The following is a 19,573-nucleotide window of genomic DNA, read 5'->3' as shown; positions in this document are numbered from 1 at the left end:
ATATTTGACGTTAAGTCGTCCTTGAGTAGTCTTGGTTTAACTTGCGGTCTCTAGGTTTTGCCAACAATGCAAAAATAGGAATATCCAAGAATGATATTAGATGTATGCAAAAAAGGCAGTGTGCTGTAGACAGGTATAAAGTAAGGCATTTCTGAGATAAAAGTTAAAACAACAAGCTGTAGACAGGTGTAAAGTAAGGCATTTCTGAGATAAAAGTTAGAAAAACAACAACCACAACTTAGGATGCTTGATAAATCACTATCAAAAGGTACAAGAAGAGGACGATTTGAAAATCTTAAGCACAGTGTAGCCGCCGGTCCGGTAGTAACCAGTGGGGTTGGATTCATTGCCAGAAATACAGTAAAAATCACGTCAGAAACTATACTGGCCTTCGCCTGTTAAGACCACATCGCGAAGTATGCTGTAAAGTTTCGGGCTACACCTTATCAGAAGAGGAGTATAGGCGAGAGAGAGAGAGAGAGAGAGAGAGAGAGAGAGAGAGAGAGAGAGAGAGAGAGAGAGAGAGAGAGAGAGTCAACAGAGTTGATACCGGGTCTAAGAAACAGGCCCGATGAGGAAGAATGAAGGCAACTCATTACGTCTTCGTAAGAGGAGTGAAGTCTCCGGTGACGTGCAATAGTCTTCCAAGATGCTGGATAACACACCCACACACCGATGTCGGGAAACCTTTCTCAACAAACTGTTTAAAAGTGGAATGCACTGTCTGCCGCTGACCACTGTTACGTAAAAAGAAGTCTACACACATTCGAGAGACCAGATGTCCATTACGTGTTGCCAGTTTGGCAATGATTGGGTAAAAAGTACATTATGTAAAGATGTGTTAGTTCCTTCAACTTGCTTGATACAGGCATGTCATTCGTCGGTTCCCTGTACCGTGTGACCTCTGTGTATATGCACGGAGTTGAATCCTCAGAGCCGCTCCCCACGGCAGTGTGTTCTTGACGACCTCCACCGTGGTAGGCAAACTGCCCAAGGTTGTTAAAACACCCTAGGGGGGGACACCATCCCTTACACTGGCCACCTCTTCACCGTGGGGCTGCCGCCGCTGACCTCTCCCTGGTACGTTCCCAGACCCCAGCCAGTGCTGATGGTGGTTCTGAGGCCGGAAGTGGCTACCCCCATGGCCGGTCGCCGTCCCTTCCTCTCCCTCCCTGTCCCGTCCCGGTGGACGGCGAGACGGGTAGTGGATGGACCGCCTGCGCCAGCTCGGTATGCATACATACATACGAATATGACAGAGATGGACAGATGTGGATATGATACGACAAGGTAACTTATTCAACCTGGACGTGTACATCCCTTTTTACCCCCTGCAAGTGAACCTGAGGGGTGAGGGAGCCTTAGAGCTAAGATCATAGTCACCCAGAGACTGTGATCTGGAAGAGGATACTACTTGGTCGTCGCGTACGACAAGGTTAAGGCTAAATCGATCTGTGGGAATAAGATTTCGCCCCTTCGTTGTGTGGGGGAAGGGCATGAATGTTAAGAGGGGAAGGGTCACCGTAAAGTGCTAGGGAGGCCCCAGAAAGTCAGCGATATCAGGCTGAAATTCAGAGAGGCACATGTTAAGGTGCTGGGAACATCACTCCAAGGTGAACGTCAAGCCACCTTCAAGGTTACGTCAATTAGCTTATCTTGTTGGGAGGCAATCATGGGTTCAGAATTTCACTCGGAGGTGGAAAGGTCACCCAGAGGTTTAGGTCACCCATGAGGTTATAGGGGGTCACAGGAGTCTGATGATTGTCTCAAGTTAAGAATATTGGAAGGTTAGGGGAGGAGTCACCTGGAGAGTGAGGGATGCTTGTTCCTTGCTAAATTCCCGGAAGGAGAGAAGAGAAGTTAACCTGGACGGTAAGGAGGTTAGCTGAGGTTAGGAAGTCACTTGGCGGTTAATGTGACGTCTTTTAAAGAATAGGGAAATGTTTCAGGATTAGGAAAATGTAGTGTCATGGTTCATGACATTACATAACAAGTTCAGAGGTGCTTGTAAGTGTGCAAGTTCTTTTGTTATCGGTAAAGGGCTGAGAGAAGGGTATTGCAACATGAGTAAAAGCACTGTGCTTTATTAGGTTAATACGTAAGTGATTATCTGTTACATGTGGTGTTGGATTATGGTAAGAGGATGAGGTGAGTTGAGTGAGCTAAGTATTAGCAGGAGTCCCACGGTGCTGGCATAGGTGTAAGAGGTGGAACAGGCATTCCGAAGTATGACGTGTGTGGCTGCGGAATCTTCGTTGAGATTCTACTGGAGGGAAGTGTGGCACGCACTGCGGTCCCAAGTTATTTGGTGGTTTTCGTTTGTACTTTGTTCTGCAGGAGGCTTCGGGGGCCTTAGTTCCAGTGGTTCAAGCTGCCCTTCGAGATTGGCAGTGTGTCAGTGTGCCTCTTTGAGTCCTGACTAATGGTCCTGGGGGATGAGGCACCACAGGGCAATGGAAGAAGGAAGAGAGCTCATGTCTTATGATGGAGTGCTACTGACGGAGCAGGAGCCCCTGAGGGTTCTGAATCAGAATGTCACGTCTAGAACACTTCATGTGTTGGGTAGAGCACTTGTGTGTTTGAGCCAGGGACTGCTTCACTCATTTATCTTCAGTGACGCCTGTGTATATTTGAGGTGGCCATGACAGGTTACAAATGCAGTCCTTAGGAGTTTAAAAGGCTGTAGATGATTGGCTAGAGAGACGAAAGTGGCGGGAGGGTACGCGAACGTTGATTGGCTGGAAAAGCGAAGATGGGTACACAGTGGTACAGCTGCACGAAAGGTGACAAGCCAAATTTCCGAGGTTCTACAGCGGAAGAGGAGACAAGATCCTGAAGTTCCATCATTGTGCTGCAGGGCGAAGCAGATTGGAGGCGGATACTGCATGGGGTAGAGGGGCGTCGCCGAAATACTTTAGGAACTGCGGTAGAAGACGCAAGGTGTCCTTGTCATAAGAGGAAAGAGGCAGAGTCATATAAAGGGCGCTACAGAATTAGCTGGCAAGATCTGCCAAAGATGAAAGAGAGTAAAGGTGTTGGATATCAATAGGAATGGGGTGGGAGCAGGATTATGAAAGCAGAGGTTGACGAAGGTGGACATTTAGAATTATATGAACGTGTCAGCGTCTTTCTAAGTCAGCTGTAGGGGTTACCAGTCTAGGGATGTGCATATGTGTCCAACTTCAGTATTTCTGATTGCTGAGCGAGAGAAAGAGAAACATCATGAGTAACGACTCATTGTTTTATTCGGGTAAGTGCGTAGGGGATGAGCCAATTCGCGTGGTGTATGATTATAGTAAAATGCAGTCACGTAAGGTAAGGTGAGATACTGGAGACAAAGCTTGACTGGATGAGGGATAAAATCATGTAGAGATCAGTCAGGGTTCTGCAAGTGTTTGTAAACCGGATAGTAAAAGGTAGAACGACCATAGGAAGAGGGAAAGATCAAAGGAGGAAGGGAACGCTGCAGAGTAGGCGCACGAGGGACGAATTGGGATCATAATAAGTCAGTCGAGTGGCCGGTCTCCACTCAGAAACTCTGGGAAGCAGCCGCCAAGACGCGTGCCTCGGATCCGAAACTTGGAGAGGGGGTGGGGGAACACATACAGACAGCTTACGAGAACAGGAACCAAAGTAGTATACCTGATGAACTGAGAGAGAGAGAGAGAGAGAGAGAGAGAGAGAGAGAGAGAGAGAGAGAGAGAGAGAGAGAGAGAGAGAGAGAGAGAGAACAGCAACACCACGGCGTACAGAGAAGATGATTGAAGAGAAGTGATGCCAAGTGAATGAATGACACGGAATGCTTTTGATTCCATTCTAGTTAACAAAGAGGAAGAAGCACTAGGATGAATAAGACCCCCGTAGATTTGAGGTGCTGCTTTCAGGAAAAATTGAGGAAGAAGACTTTGTGACATTGATAATTAGGGCTTCTACAAGAGATTGGAGGATGTGGTTATGCCAATGTTAGTATAAGGTTGAATTAAGCTGTTTTAAAGTTGAAGAGGGAGATAAGTGACTTTTAGATGGAGCTATAGGAGGATATTATGTTTTAACACTTAAGCCTCCCCATTCCGAGGTGTTACACAGGACCCGAATTAAGAGAGGAGATGTCTTCAGTACAAGAGAACGAAAATTAAGAGGGAATGGGAACTGAGTCGATGTGCGTAGAGTGGAATCATTGGCATAGAATGAATAATGCTAGAAGTAGATCATTTATTGAGAGAAGATAGAAAGTAGTCGAGGAATCAGTGCATTAGGGAACAGAGAGAAGTAGAAAACCAAGGTACACCACATTTTGTCAAATGCTTTGGAGATGCCGTGGGGTACCAAGCCTGAGTAGTGGTAAGGTTTCTGAGGTTGGATACTTCTGCCACAAAAGGGTGATTTTTGCCTCGAAATCCCCGTGTCTCGGGGTTTTCCGGGACGATCTGCCTGCAGCTCACTCTCTCTTGACGCGTGGATCCCGCTCCTCCCCACTCATGGTCCAACGTTGACCTTACCCACGGTTACGCCAAGACTCAGTATTGTCAGGCCGTCAGTTAGACAAGGAACCGTCAGTCGAATCTTAATCAACACGATATCCCTGGTGTAACACGGTGTGGAGACCCAACGTTCACCTTCATGTTGTTGAGCTTTGTACAAGTAAGGTATACAGTACAGAAAATATTTGTTTGGTGGAAAACATGGACTGAGTAGGCAGACCTGTATTTAAGCATGTACATGTTGCTGAAGCATGTTGCCAGGTAAGGTATCGTATGAAATAATATCGAAACCGTACAGCTGATAGGTGGAAGCTTTATGTAGGTGCATCATTGTACTAAAAGAAAACCGGCCCTGCATACGGCCTCTGAAAGTTATTTTTTCACTTGAATACACTCACAGATAAGGGGAAAGTCGCGTGCACACATTCACATATACAGAGATGCGCACGTTGCAACACAGGAATTCACTCATGAAGGGAAAATTACGCGCACACATGCCCAAATATATAGAGATGCACAGATTGTGTACATGTTCATAGAGACAAAAGTATCGTTGAACCATTTACGTTCTGCGTGAGAAGCAAATTGAATCATAGGTGCAGGAGGCGAGTGGTGACCTCGATGCTGCAGGTTCTGGTGGTGGTGGGTCGGCTGGGGAGGGAGGCGGAGCTGCCAGCAGCAGTTACCTAGTGTGTGGAGATTGTCAACAACGTGGTTGATGAACCGCTCTTGAGGATTGAGGACGAGGTAGGGGTTGTGTGAGTCTGGTTAAAGAAGGATGGTGTTAGTAGGGCGATAAGAGTGTGCAGCTCTTGGTGACCATGACGCGGCTCTTGCAACACTCCCCACAACCTGATTGGCTCCGGTGTACCGCAGGACCCTTCACAAGCCAGCCCGTCATAATCACTCCACCTTACCTCACGCGAAGAAAATAATCAGTGACCAGTTGGGAGTGCGTTCGAGTAAGACAAGCAGGGATTTAGTGATCATTTATCCAGAAAGGCTTGTAAGTGTGGTAACCTGGAGTGGAGGACGCTAAGGGCGTGGTCCCGGCCAAGTATATAAGAGGCTGCCACGCCTCGCTCACCCAGTCTACTCCGGACAGTCCACATGAGCATATCCGTCATGAAGGCTTTGGTAATCGTCATGTTCTGTGGATATTGTTGGATGAACGCCAAGAACGTAGTGTGCAGATGAACGTAGAGAATACAGTGCGAGGAAGAGCATATTGTATACAGTGTGGAGATGGACGGTAGTGTGGGGGATAATGAAGGGTGTAACGGAGAGCCTGAAAGTTAAGGATAATAGTGTGAGGATAAAAGTCAGTGATTGAACATTACAACGTGTAAAGGATGGACGAGGGCACCGTAGTGCTGAGTGAACGAAGTTCGGGAATGAGGTGAATGGGACAATATGGTATGGGATCGAACGTTAGTACCATAGTGTGCGGGTGATAGTGAAGGATATTATGAAGGTAAACTTGAGGTATAGTCGGGAGTGTAACTGCACGGGAAGAACACGCTGTTATGATAACGTAAGATATAGGGTAAACATGAAGAACGTAACGGGGATGGTGATGTGAGATATTGTGTGAAGATGAACGTGGACACCATTGCAATGGAGTGAACAGGAAGGGAGACGATATACGTCAGCTTATCAGTGCGGGTAATTTAGGGAATATTGTGATGGACAAATTGTCAAGGTGAAGTGAGACGTACATTGTCTAGGAGAAACTGATGGGTGTAGTGCTGGATTGAACGTGGTGTCCATAATGTATTTGGAGAACGTGAGGGATGTAGCGGGAGTGTCCGTAAACAATATATTGCGGAATCGTATGATGTGCATTGTGGAGAGAAATAAAACAGTAGTGATAGATTTAATGATAAAGTCGTACAGATGATATTCAAAAGAACGCCTCAGAGACACCTAGGGTGGAGAAAGACATGGAGTTTAACTACGTAGGGTTGAGGTTGACCCTGACTGAAACTGTACGTGCTGCCTGGCTGGGTGGAGTGGAACGCTGCAGGAAGGGTTGGGTTGGGGTTAGTGGGGGTGACAACACATTCAAGGGAAGCGTAGAATGAATGAAAAAAATACGAATGAATGGAAGAGAGGCTAGTAAGATTCATGGTTGGAGGTGAATATTGTAAGCTTTTCAGCAGGTAATAGTTCATAATTTCAATACTCTTCCAGAGATGGCAGGTGAAACATCCTTTAGTTCCTGGTCTGGCTTGACCTTAACTCACCTACCTTAACCCCAGTTTTTCAGTCGACATTCTTTACAACAGGTTCAGCAGCAAAGCTTCGCTATTTTATTATTCACTGACTCGTACTGAACCCAGCTTAGTTTTATTATTCACAGACTCGTACTGAACCCAGCTTAGTTTTTCGCTTCTGACAGAAACCTAGCGGAGCGTACTCGACATAGGCTGCAGTTGCACACCTACCTTAGCGCAACATAGATTTCCTATTATACTTTGACGTTTTAACGAAAGATAAATTGATATAGCATTGGTAGACTTGTATGACCCAGCTCAACTTCATCTCACTTATCTAGAATATACACACGCTAAATTTGGCGTGGATTCTCTGTGTAATTTCCATAGCACAGCATAATTCATTATAGTAAAAGCTAAATTTGGCGTGGATTCTCCGTGACTTCCATAGCACAGCAGAATTTATTGTAGTAAAGGCTAAATTTGGCGTGGATTATCTTGTGAAATTTCCATAGCGCAGCTGATTTAATTTTACCAAACTTAAACCTTGTACTGTTCTCACACACCGTCCCACGTCTTAACTAATGATAGACCAAGATCTGATGTGGAGGACATTGATAATTCCACTCCGGTACCCTACTGTAGTACCATGCCATGTGAACTCATAACAGTGAAGATAAATTTCAGGTTTCTTACCAAAGCTGAAGGTAGCTGGAGTACATTTTTTTTCCACTGTAGGCGCAGACTTACAGTGGCTATAGCACCTTTTGCCCCAGCCTCCAAACCAATCCTAGTGCGGCAGCACTGGTAGTATCCCGGCCTCACAACTCGCTGAATCTCATTGCAATGTTTAAGTACCAGATTGTAAGCTGTCTTTGCACATTGTGCCGTTTTACTATCACCCCTAAAAAGTAAAGCTATATCCAAGCTGCGGTAGTTCTGCGCCTGAAATGAAGTTTTATTTTAGCCTAGAGCCGTACTTGAGTACCGCACCGAAACTTAGAGCTATATTCTAGCCTACTCACTAACGGTAGCACCTGCACCCAAACTTAAAGTTGGAATATAGGTAAGATAGTACCACACCAGAACCTAAAGCAAAATTTTGTACCGCACCTGAACTTGAGCTATATCCTGGCTTAGTATCATATGCTAAACTAATATCTCTTATTTTGGCAGATTAATGTCGCTCCTAAACTAAAATCACTTGTGTTAATCATAAACCCAATACATAGTCCAGCCCAACTCTTCACATTGATTTACCGTATCCATTTACCATAGAAAATTAAGCTAAGCTTGCCTCAAGGAGACGCAAGATCACATTCTTTTAATTCGTCACATCACGTCCTAGCTTCCTCTGAGTGTTATTACGTACATTATAACATCGCAACTTCATCTTGTGGGCTTAGACTTCATTCACAAGTGCTTTATCGCAAAAGTACTCAATTTAAGTGTACACGCAAATATTTGTTCACTTTCATACCTCGTTCCACATGTTGGAAGTACTTCGCTGCTTATCCTGTGGAAGATAGTTGTACGTTCTGACTTGATGCCACATGCTACGGGGTTGCCTTGAATTAAAATAATGGTCTAACCTGTCCTCATACTGGAATCTAGCTTTGATTAAAATAATCTATCACTTGGATACCTAATTTAGGTCGTGTAGGAATGCAACTTGATTCATAAACATGAGATAATGAGGCCATTTGATATAAGACTTTCCTAACCATCTTTCCCTATGATTACCTCAACCATGATTCAGTCGTTTACCTATAATCACCCTTTATGGTACTGTCTCGTAACCAAGCTTTGGTAGAAGATTCTATTCTACACCTTTATCATCTTGCCATTTGTACAGTACCTCCCAAGCATCACATTCAAGCTTATTATAACCATCGCTTAAGTATAGATGATTTAATTTTATATTAGTCTTTGTCGTCTTAGATGACTTAAGGTGAGGTGTACCGACAGGTGCTGCTGTTGTCGCTGGCGTGTGTGTGCTGGTGTAAGCCCACGACCGTGGTCAGCTTCAGCCCAGTCGGATATTCCCCGGGTGTCGCCCCAGGGTTTGCCTACGCCTTCCGTGCTCCGGCTCCGCTCTACCCTTCCAGTGGTGGCGGTGCGGGCCGGTCGCTGCTGTCAGGAGCCGTTTCCAACCACGTAGGCGCCCCTACTAACGTCCCCACAGTGCTCAAAACGCAGTACCACAGCCAGGACCAGCTTGGTCAGTACGCTTTTGGGTATGTGGGAGACGCGTCGACCGCTCACGAAGTTCGTACAAAGGATGGTGCCGTGCGGGGCTCTTATACGTACCTGGACAGCGACGGAGAGCTGCAGACTGCTAGCTACGTAGCAGATCGCAATGGATTTCGTGTTGAGGCTACCAATCTTCCCCAAGCGCCCCCTGCCCCAGCTCCAGCCGTAATCTCGCTGCCGCAACCCGTTAAACCAACTCCCGAGGTGGAGGCCGCCACTGCCGCCCACTTGCGGGTTGTCGAGGAGGTCAAGGCCGCCCGCATCAAGCGAGCCGCCCCCACCACCCCTTACATTCCTTCTTCTCCTCCTTCAGTCAAACTGCCGCTCGCGAAGCACGATGATACCTTAAATGTAGAGCGCAGTCACGTGCCTGCACTGGCCAAGAAGGTTGTAGTACCCGCAACGCCTGTTAAGAAGACTTCTGCTGCCTCAGTGAACCATTTCAACCCTGTTTCCTCAGTACTTACTCCCTCCGTATCTCAAAAACGTCCTAACCTGGCCAACGATGCCAGTCATTCTGTTTTTGTAAAGGCTGATCCAAATGACCAGTCTTCTACTCCACTGCTGGTCCCCGGCTGGCTTGCAGGTACACTTTCTTCCCCTGTCTCTGTCCTTGTTGACGATAACTCGGTGTCAGATGCCTCCATGATTGCCCCCTCACACATCATGTCGAAGCTTTACTTCCAAGATGAGCTGGGTAGCTACGAGTACAGTTACGAGGGCGTACCTTCCAGCAGGCAAGAGGTCCAAGCTGCTAACGGTAACACCCGAGGTTCTAACTCCTACATCGGGGATCTTCAGGCGACTTCTTACGTGGCTGATGATTTACATGACTTCCGGGTCTTAGCGAGCAGTTTGCCCGAAGGTCCTGCAGATCCTTACTAGTAGACGGCTTGTACCCCGTGGGTTGGCTGCCCCCGGGAGAAACTCTGCTGTAGCTGCCGTAAGAAGACATTAAGTTCTACGGGGGCTGTTGAGCTGCCCAGGGATAGCCCCTTGAGTGGCCTCTGGAGAGGCCTTGAGCTGCACTGAGAGAGACCTTGATCTTCCTTGGCAGAGATCTCAAGCTACCATGGGTGAGCTCCTGAGCCGCCACGGGTGAGCAAGAGCTGGCCCGCCGAGAGCCTCATAACCTCGAGTACTCTGGCAGCTTAACTCCTGGGAGAACGTTCTCCATGTTCTGGGTGACCGGTTGCCCTGGCCCGCTCTCACTAGGTTCCTGGACGTAGTTATTTCAGATTTATTTATTGTATCGTTAACGACGTGTGCATCGCCACAGCTCTGCCGGCGGCAGTTCGGAGGTCGGAGAGCAGAAGAGGTGCTTATCCTCTCCTTGATGGTAAATTAGTTTTCTTATCATTGTCAGCTTATGAAATTCAAGCCATATCAGGCGGCAGAGTGTGGAGATTGCAAGTCTCTAATTTTTTTGTGTCGGTGGAATTTTGTAAAGAAAATATATTTTTATCAATTTTATTTTGAATAAATGTGCAAAAAAATTAAAAAAAAATGTATCATTATCTTTGAAACCTCCTGTTTAGTAGATTTCCCTCCAGTGTGTGGATAAGGAAATTGATACAGTGGGTGCGTCATGATCTGTAAGGATATACCAAGAGCGGTAATCGTTTGGAGATGGTGGCCGTGTTCAGAGGAGCCCCACCACAGGAAATATCGTAGCGGGACGCACCGCTTATTATATACATTCCTGAGCTGACGTGAACCTTGTAAGTGGTTGACAGCCATAGAACCACAGGCGACCTGCCTGACCCAGTGCTGGAGTTCAAGGGTCTTGGCTGCTGACGTGACCTCCACAGTAGCACACTACCGAGGCTGAATACATCTACCCTTTGATCTCGGGAGACAAGAGGTTCCAGCCACACGAGGGACGATGAGCATGGCGGAGGTGTCGTAAATCTGTGTTGAATGTGTTTATTAGAGGTCACTTAAAAGGGAAATTAGCATAAACCTTAGTGTACTGAGCAATTTTTTTTTCCTTAAAAAGATTATAACGTGAAAGTAGTGGTTGGTGGCGGGCTCTTATGTGCCATCTGGTCTGTGCAGATCAGCACTTACTCAGTGTCCAATACATCATAATCTTTTATACAGTTTACCATTTAATGTTTTGTGTTAAACACAGGACTGTTGGATTATAGTTGGGATATTCTCTTCTGGTATTCCTGTGTTACGAATGGGAAATAATCTGGTTTATGGTTGTTTATAATTCACCCTTGATAAGGTGAACCCTACCATACAGCGACAAGACAAGAAGCGGAACATGAAATATGTATCGCTAGACCAGAGCCAAGCTGGTCGTAAAGCAGGAATGAGAGTGGTGTGCCTTTTGTACACCTAGGATTTGTGCCTGGTGGTGAAGCACAAACCAGTTACATATGCCAGTGATCAATTGTCAGTTCAGTGCCGCTCCGGTCTCCTCTCTCTTCTCCCCTGTTCATACACACCACTGCTGTTTACCTTTCCCTACAGAAACACACACGCTACACCTACCTTCCTCTCTTACTGACACGCCACGGCAACTCTTGTAATAATACCAGTCGTAGTAAATATTGCCACACTTGTGTTGATGTACATTACTGCCCACACTCATATCGATACAACAGAGCCACTCCTCTCTCGTACTGATTTACAGTAGTGCCAATCATCCTACTGATAAAAACCATGATGTAGGAATGCCAGTCAGCAAGAAAGTGACGAGCCCGTCCCCCAGTTAGTCACATGAATGGCATTATCGTACATGGTGTGTTATGAGTGACGGCGACCATTCCCACGATCGGAAGGCTCCTGGAGTAAGGTAATCCTGTATATCTTGACGGGGAGATGAGTCTCGTTATAGAGGAAGAGGGCCGTGTGGGTGTCCAGGGTGGCCTGGTAGACGAGCTTGTGCTGGAGACCCTGACGGCTCACCTCCTCTAGGAACACACCAACAGTCTCCTGGCTCCTGCGGGTGCACGCAATGAACGCCTCTCGCTCTACCCCGTCTCCGCCTCTCGTTCCTCCCTCGTCATTTCCTGCAGTATCATCATCTTTCGATGTTGTTTCCTTTTCTCTGAATTTTTCACCGTGTCCTGGGGCCTCGTCCTCTTGCACCACAGCTCCTCTCTCTCTTGAATGTCCTTTCATTTTCGATGTTTGTTGTCGTTTTCCTTTATCCTCAGGGGCAGTCGCTGATTCGTCTCTTGATTTTTCACTTCTGTTTCATCTTCGGCCTGGCCGTCTGCAGCTTGTCGTGAGGCGCTCCCGTCTAATATGGACCTGATAAAGAGAATGACAGAAGTGATAAGCAGATCCTAGGACAGGTAGACATAGATTTCAAAATTATATTCTGAAGACTGAACGAATTAGGTCAGTACCCATCAGGAGTCCCATAGTGAAGAACATCAAGTGAACCTACGGCGGGAGGGAAGCTGCTGGTTGGATGGCAGGAGCCGGACTGTAAGGGAAGGACAGTTGTGTGAAGTATGGCTCATAGGATTCCACCCTGGATGTAAGCCTACAAATACGGACAGTGGTTTCAGATGTGTGACCCAAGTGTTTTGGGTGATAGCATGTAACATGTGAGTTGTTATGTTAGCATCAGATGGGGAGTGGGGAGTTTTAAGTACTGTGCTCAGGCAGGTAACTCTAGTGTTGTTACTAGGACCCCACACCCCCCGGCCTGGGTATAGTGGTAAGTGGATGTGGTCAACATGGGAGGCAGCACTAAGTCGTCACCTGATGAGCGCTACCAGCGGCGGGATGAGATGGCGAGCGTAGACAACGTCGGCAGCCAAGAGGAGGTCGGCAGGGGGGAGGCGGGGCGGGTGGCGCCAGTCCACCTGCATCACACATACTTCCGTCGTAACACCCGCCCCGGGTACCACCTGACGATACCAACAGAGAAATTATTACCCGAGGCCGGCCATGGGTATGGTGGCATCAGCGCCAACAGTTGACAACACCAGACCCAGCATGATGGCCATGTTGATAAAGAAAATGACGCCCTGATATGATTTTGATTATTTACTCTCACTCATGACTATAGCTGATTACTTTTTCTCGTGAGATGATAGAAGATGACTCACAGCGGCGGCGGGAGCAGCAGCAGTAAGAGTGAGGGCAGAGGTTGAGGGTGGCCTCCACGTCACCACCTGCCCCGCCTCCACCTCCCCCAGCGCCACCTCCAGACTCGTCTCGCGCTGGAATTTCTCCAGCTGGTCTCTCTGAGGAGGGGGGAGGGAACAACGATTATACTCTGGGAGAGAGAGAGAGAGAGAGAGAGAGAGAGAGAGAGAGAGAGAGAGAGAGAGAGAGAGAGAGATTAACTGTTGCCTCTTGCATTGTAAAGTTTGTGGTCAAAGATTTGGACACAAACTAGAACACTTATGTCTTAGAATGTGAAAAATAGAGCCTTTTAGGAATAGATCTAAACAAACCCTTGTTAGAGATGTCACAACACCTTATTGTTAATAACAAGATACCTGAAATTTTAAGTTTGTATTCACTTTTTGCATCTAGTCGGGAAGATTACCATATGAAACTATGTAATGTATATAATGAAATACGAATTGTAACATCCTATGTAATATCAGCCCACCGGGGTCTGACTTAAGACCCTTTGTGACCCCTGTGATCCTTTCGTGCTACCGCTGTGGATGGCACAATACATTTTGCTGGGGTTATCGGCACAAATCAGTCATCTTGACCAGGTGTGTGTGGGTGCGTGTGTATACAAGTCATGTGTGTGGTGGCGGCGCACGAAGTGTCACTTCACTGTCCTGGGGTCAGGCACATATAAACATTTTCCGTGGATGATGACAAATAGGTTCCCGAAGCGAGATGCTCTCCTATACGAGAAGATTCTCCAGATGTTTATAGATCAAAGACTGGGGCAGGCATGACCTGTTTTGTCGTAAGTGGATTAAGGTTGGCAGAAGTAACTCGTGACATTTGTTACGTACATTCGTCTGGGTTGAGAGTGGTTTGTTGTGTACACCGACTACTTTTCTTCAAGTTGTATCTGAAACCTCTGGATGCGAAGTGTGATCAGGTTTTATTCTGAATATCTTCGACACCTGTCAGAATTCCGCGTCGCATTCCTCTCTCGTCTCGACTTCGGAATAAATCTTGGGCGGCTGAGGTGTGGGTGGTGCTTTGGGGTCCGGGTTCATTTTGTGTTTCCGGGTAGGAATAACAGTGTTGATCGTGGTGGTGTGGCCAGGTTGACCCCTGCCTCGCCCTTCCTCTGCCAGGATGGTATGGTAGAGGAACGCCAGGTTGCCAGGTATCATTTTCCAGCGTCTCGAAGAAGAGAGAAGTTGTGCGTGGGGAGAGTAGAGGAGGTTGGTGGATGCGGTCATAGGATGTGCCAGTGGCTCCGTTATCTCTCATGCCACACCCGTCCTTCCGCTTAAAACTTTTAGATTTTTTTTTTTTTTTTTTTTGCTTTTACTGGGGAAAAGACTGTACTATACTTACGAGTGAGTCATGCCTGAGATATCTTCAGGTGTTGTCGTTTGCATTGTGAAATACAGAATTAGAATGGCTCGAGAAAAACGTCTTTCTCTGGATTTTTCACTGAAAAGAGTGTGTTTGTATCTCTTTATATGTTCCTCTTGGTTTTTTTTTTTTTTTTACCCTTGTCTGCGCTCCCTCTCAGTTCTCTTTTTCATTCATCACAGAAATGGCACCCGGCATGCCCGCAGAGCCACTTGTAGTCTTTTAATTAGTATATCTTCCTTCATCCTTTGGCGGGAATATTGTCTTCTTTTCACTATGGAAATCATTAGGTGCTTACATATGTGTGTCTACCTCTCGTGTTTTGGTTTGGTGCTACCCACTTGGCTAAAGCAACTCGGCTGTGTGTCGTTATCTGTTGCTGGATTTCGTAAAAGAACTTGCAAGAAGCAAAAGCAGAGGGTGAAGAGCAGCTGAAAGGCAATAGTAACTCTAATTCTGGCGATATGAAAATGGTCTGTGATGAAAATGAGGTGGGGTGGGCCATTAAGTTCTATACCAGCAGTTTGTTTCGTTTTTGAAAAGACAGGTGAGTAAAAATTCAAAACAGACTGGAGTCCGTACTACATTTTAGAGTGTGTAAGGATTCTACAGTACCATACGAATGAAATTTTGTGGTGAAGAAAAGAACCGTAAGGCAAACCTTGGGTATTTGTCATCATGATCCCGATATCAACAATGTAGATCAGTATTTCATTTACCTTTGTCATAACACAGCGTAAAGACATACATACAGAGCAAGATATACACCATCTTTTTATGTTGTTTTGGATCGTTAGATACTGTGGTAAGGGTATGGGTGGGTGATGACATGAGGAACGACTCAGGGTCCCAGTGCGTCTGTCAAGGCTGCTTAAAGTGACCACTGTTGAGAAGCGACAGTGTCATGTTCCCAGTAGAACACAATGAACAAACTAGTACAGTTGTACTGGTAATCTCTGTGTGTGTATTTCAGGTGCCTCGTGTGAAAGTTATGGCACTACGGTAGGTGTGTGGTTGTTCTCGTATGATGGTGTCTCTATGGTTCACGTACCTGAGGCGGCGAGGGTGCCAGGTTGAGTGCCAGGTTGTGGTGGAGAAGGGTGAGGACATGATGGTGGCAGTCAGTGACGGTGTAGGTGAGTGGTGGCGGGTGGTCGGTGTCGGGAGTGGTCAGGATGACGGAGGCGGTGAAGCCGACTCCAGCGCCCAGCTCCAGCACTCTCCGTCCCGCCAGGATGGCTGAGTTGTCGACGGCCCAGCCTGCTAGGATGGCCGCCCCGTACCAGGTGGTGAGGCCCGTGGTGTTGTGGACGATGCCGCCGCCGCTCTCCAGGAGGGTCACCCCCACATTTCCCACCCCGCCTCCTCCCCAACCCACGTAGGTCTTGTAGAACAGTTCGGGAGGCTCATCAGGGCTCGGCGCTCCGGCACACGTTGTAAACTCGGTCGGAATGTCCCAACCTCGAGCAGACCATTGATCTCTCAGCCAGTGGACTACTTCCCAGGAATGGACGGGGTCCCTGGGCAGGGCGCTGGCCAGAGGATGGCCAACGCTGGCGGCCAACAGTTGAGACGCGAGGTGATAGGGCGGCTGGTGATCACAGGAGGCGTCCAGAGCGTTGGCCACATGTGACCAGAGAGTGCGGGAGGTGGGGACCCCAGCCAGATGGGCCCGGGTCATCAGCTCACACAGCCTGGCCCCTTCCTCCTCTCCCATCCTCACTACCACAGTATTACCTTCTTACCCCACACTTGGATAACTATAGTATCTGAAACTGTGATTTATTTTCTCAGGCGTTTACCTAGATACCATATCTCGTATACTCGCTACAGTCCTCTTTCAATATCTAGCGAGGTTATGATTTGAGGGCGCTTCATGTTACACTGAAGACTCTTAGTTTATTATGAGGCGAGTGTGTGAGGTCGTCAGGCAGCGTACCTACAGATGGTCAGGGCGAAGTTTTGACATGACACTAACGTTTGGCATCAGGATCTACTGCATTTACCTTGACAACTCTCCGACAGTAACTGCTACACTGGGAAAGTTGGTTTTCTAAATTACTCTTCATAATGTTTGGCTGTTTCATATATGCTGAACGTTTGTATATGTATGTACTTCAGCCTAAGCTAGATACCCATTTATCGACCAGCCTTGAGGGGAGGATGAACAGATGGGTTGGCTGTGGCACAACTTATGATTCGAACCCGGACTGGTCATTAACGTTACCCACTTCACCACGGAAGCCTGCTTTTACAGGACGGGAAGTGAATTTTACACTCATGAGGCCCCATCTCTTTGACTTTCTCAACCACACGACACCATCAAGTATTAACTATAACTCATGACAAACTTATAAGTACTTTTATGGTTATAAAGATATTGCATGATTTGCTATAAACCAAATGATAAGGTAGTGAATGTGGACAGCATACACGTTTAAAAATTGTATGACGAGAGAAAGATCAATAGATGGCGCCCCACGAGAGAAGTCTCACACCATACAGTACTTATAGGTAATTACATAGCACCAATGAGACAGTCATCATGACACAGCACCAGCGTGACACACAACCATCATGATAGCACTAACGAAACACATAACCATCATAATAGCATTAGCGTGACACACAAACTTCATAATAGCACTAGCGCGACACAGCCATAACACACACTTGTGCCATAGTCATTGTTACCATGACATAGGAAGCATTCATCATACCGATCTGATATAAATCAGCTGCCCCTGGGTAGGCTGGGTATAAATCTGCACTTTGTCGTATCCTGACGTAGATACAAGGAGAGATTCACTAAAGTCCTAAGACAATGGGTCTGGCACGCCATGTCGCTCTCTGACACTGGGGAAAAAACTTAACGGTGGTGACGTTACTTCCATCATGTGATGGAGAACATGTTATAATGATAAACGTGTCACGTTTAGGTGTACGAGTCACAAGTAGTGTGACCAGTTCTCCAAACGTTTCACTGAACATGTTACCCACTGTCTCACTAGCCTTTGGAACATACAATTTACTGTCGGTAGTATAACGAATGTTGGTGATTAATACAGTTCAAACGTACGGATTATAATCAGAATAATTATTTAAAGTCATTATAGTGTTCATCACTAACTGGACATACTTCAACATTAGGTTGAATTCCCACGTATTCCGGATATGTTTCCAATCTGATGTTTGAAGTCAGCCAGTAACGAAGAGACTTGGAGGCACTGATGTGAGCGGCGAGAGTCGGGCCAGTGCAGGCCCGTCCGGAACAATGGCGACTGATTCGCCGTTGTTAAGGTGGGCTACTGGGGCGCCACGCCGCCTGGGCTCACCGCCAACACAGACGCCACATGATACTTGGCACCATCTTCCCTGCCCGACCGTCTCACTGCCAAACTCTTACCAGTCACTGTGCTCTCATATTTCCGGTCCTTCACACTTGCCGGCCTCCATATTTCCGATCCCTTCTTATTAATACATGACCTCCTCACACTACCGGGTCATTATGCTACTTGCCCTCTTCATTTCTACTGCACTTCACCTCTCCTCTCTCTCTCTCTCTCTCTCTCTATTATATAGCACTAGCTCTGCCTTAGAGCAAAATCTCGTCACAGGTACTCTATACACAGAAATACGTTCTCCATCTCTCACTTTGCACTTGACATGATATATAACTCGCAAGACTTGGTATCCTCTTCTAATATTTCCTGCGTGAACACTAAACCCTGCCTTCTGGCAAAATTCGTCGCACGCACTCACGAGTGGGTTTGGTTGCCTGAATTGTGCTGGTAACCCCGGCATATTTATTGTGCACTCTATCTTCATCCTGAGAGCGGTAGCGCAAAAGGCTTACAGAGGTCACCAAAGGTGGTACTATCCCCCTGTTTGGGCCTCAAGGCTTTCGATTTGGCTGTTATCTTCGTAGCTATCTATGATCAACCATCATCTTTCAGCCTCTTGTTTTCCACTGACCTATTCATATCGTCTAAGGATGAAAGTCGTTCAAAATTACAGACTAACAGCTCAAGGTCCTCTAAACCTGTCCAACAGCAAAATCAACCGGTCTTTCAACACTGCTTACCCACAGACTCCCGCTGTTCAACACAGGCGACATTAAAACATTATTTAATGTGCCTCTGTAAAAGTATGTACCCACTAACACCATCAATCCTCATGTGAATATTTGCTAACAAGTGAGTCAGAAATTGGCCGCTCTGTAACGCAGTAGAACTGGCAGACTTTTGATAATGATGGACTATAAATGCATCCATATGTCTGAGTGTGGTGGTTTACTCACAAGAACACCTTCAAAAGTTGTGTCTGTGATTTGAAAAGTTGTAAAACTTACGGGGGTCCTTTCTTGTGAATGCATATCATACACATAAAACTTCCCAAAGACAGCATTAATCAATAGTTGGCGAATGTTAGTATATGTGAAGTATTTAGTCAGACAGTAAATACTAATATACCGTACTAGTAAATAATTCTTGTGGTCTGCTGTTTTGCACATGACTTGCGTACACTGGGCATGTTCCTTCGTTATTTTGTCTCGGTGATATATAGTGGTAGCATTCCCGCCTGTGGCACAGGGGTCCCGGGTTCGATCCTGGCTGTTGGAGGTTTGTATGTTCTATGAAGGTGCGCGCTCATATGCACTTTAATCGTGTATATATATATATATATATATATATATATATATATATATATATATATATTTTTTTTTTTTTTTTTTTTTTTTTTTTTTTTGCCGCTGTCTCCCGCGTTTGCGAGGTAGCGCAAGGAAACAGACGAAAGAAATGGCCCAACCCACCCCCATACACATGTATATACATACGTCCACACACGCAAATATACATACCTACATATACATACCTATATATATATATATATATATATATATATATATATATATATATATATATATATATATATATATATATATATATGTGTGTGTGTGTGTCGGAGGTGGAGGGAACGAGGAGAAGAGGGAGACCAAATTGGAGGTGGAAAGATGGAGTGAAAAGGATTTTGTGTGATCGGGGCCTGAACATGCAGGAGGGTGAAAGGAGGGCAATATAAGAATGATGATGTGATAGTAGGGAGGGTTGTGAAGCTCTGGGGAAAAACTTG

The 19,573-nt window shown here is 46.4% G+C and overlaps 2 protein-coding genes across 2 annotated transcripts; one reads left to right on the top strand and one right to left on the bottom strand.

The window, feature by feature from the left end:
- The first annotated feature begins 5,306 nt into the window (after window positions 1–5,306).
- Window positions 5,307–10,457, top strand: LOC139756603 (uncharacterized). Its single transcript, XM_071676251.1, has 2 exons — window positions 5,307–5,618; window positions 8,666–10,457. The coding sequence occupies exons 1-2, from the start codon at window positions 5,592–5,594 to the stop codon at window positions 9,833–9,835; spliced, it is 1,197 nt and encodes a 398-aa protein (XP_071532352.1). The 5' UTR covers window positions 5,307–5,591; the 3' UTR covers window positions 9,836–10,457.
- A 152-nt stretch (window positions 10,458–10,609) lies between these two features.
- LOC139756604 (uncharacterized) lies at window positions 10,610–17,755 on the bottom strand. The gene is made up of 6 exons (XM_071676252.1): window positions 17,580–17,755; window positions 15,492–16,685; window positions 13,027–13,164; window positions 12,677–12,825; window positions 12,187–12,217; window positions 10,610–12,115 (listed from the first exon to the last, which is right to left on the bottom strand). Exons 2-6 carry the CDS (start codon window positions 16,155–16,157, stop codon window positions 11,708–11,710), a joined length of 1,392 nt encoding a protein of 463 aa, XP_071532353.1. The 5' UTR covers window positions 16,158–16,685; window positions 17,580–17,755; the 3' UTR covers window positions 10,610–11,707.
- Window positions 17,756–19,573: the final 1,818 nt, after the last annotated feature.

The sequence above is a fragment of the Panulirus ornatus genome, chromosome 22 (assembly GCF_036320965.1).
Source record: "Panulirus ornatus isolate Po-2019 chromosome 22, ASM3632096v1, whole genome shotgun sequence".
NCBI lineage: Eukaryota > Metazoa > Arthropoda > Malacostraca > Decapoda > Palinuridae > Panulirus > Panulirus ornatus.
This window is presented reverse-complemented; position numbering and strand designations above follow the sequence as displayed.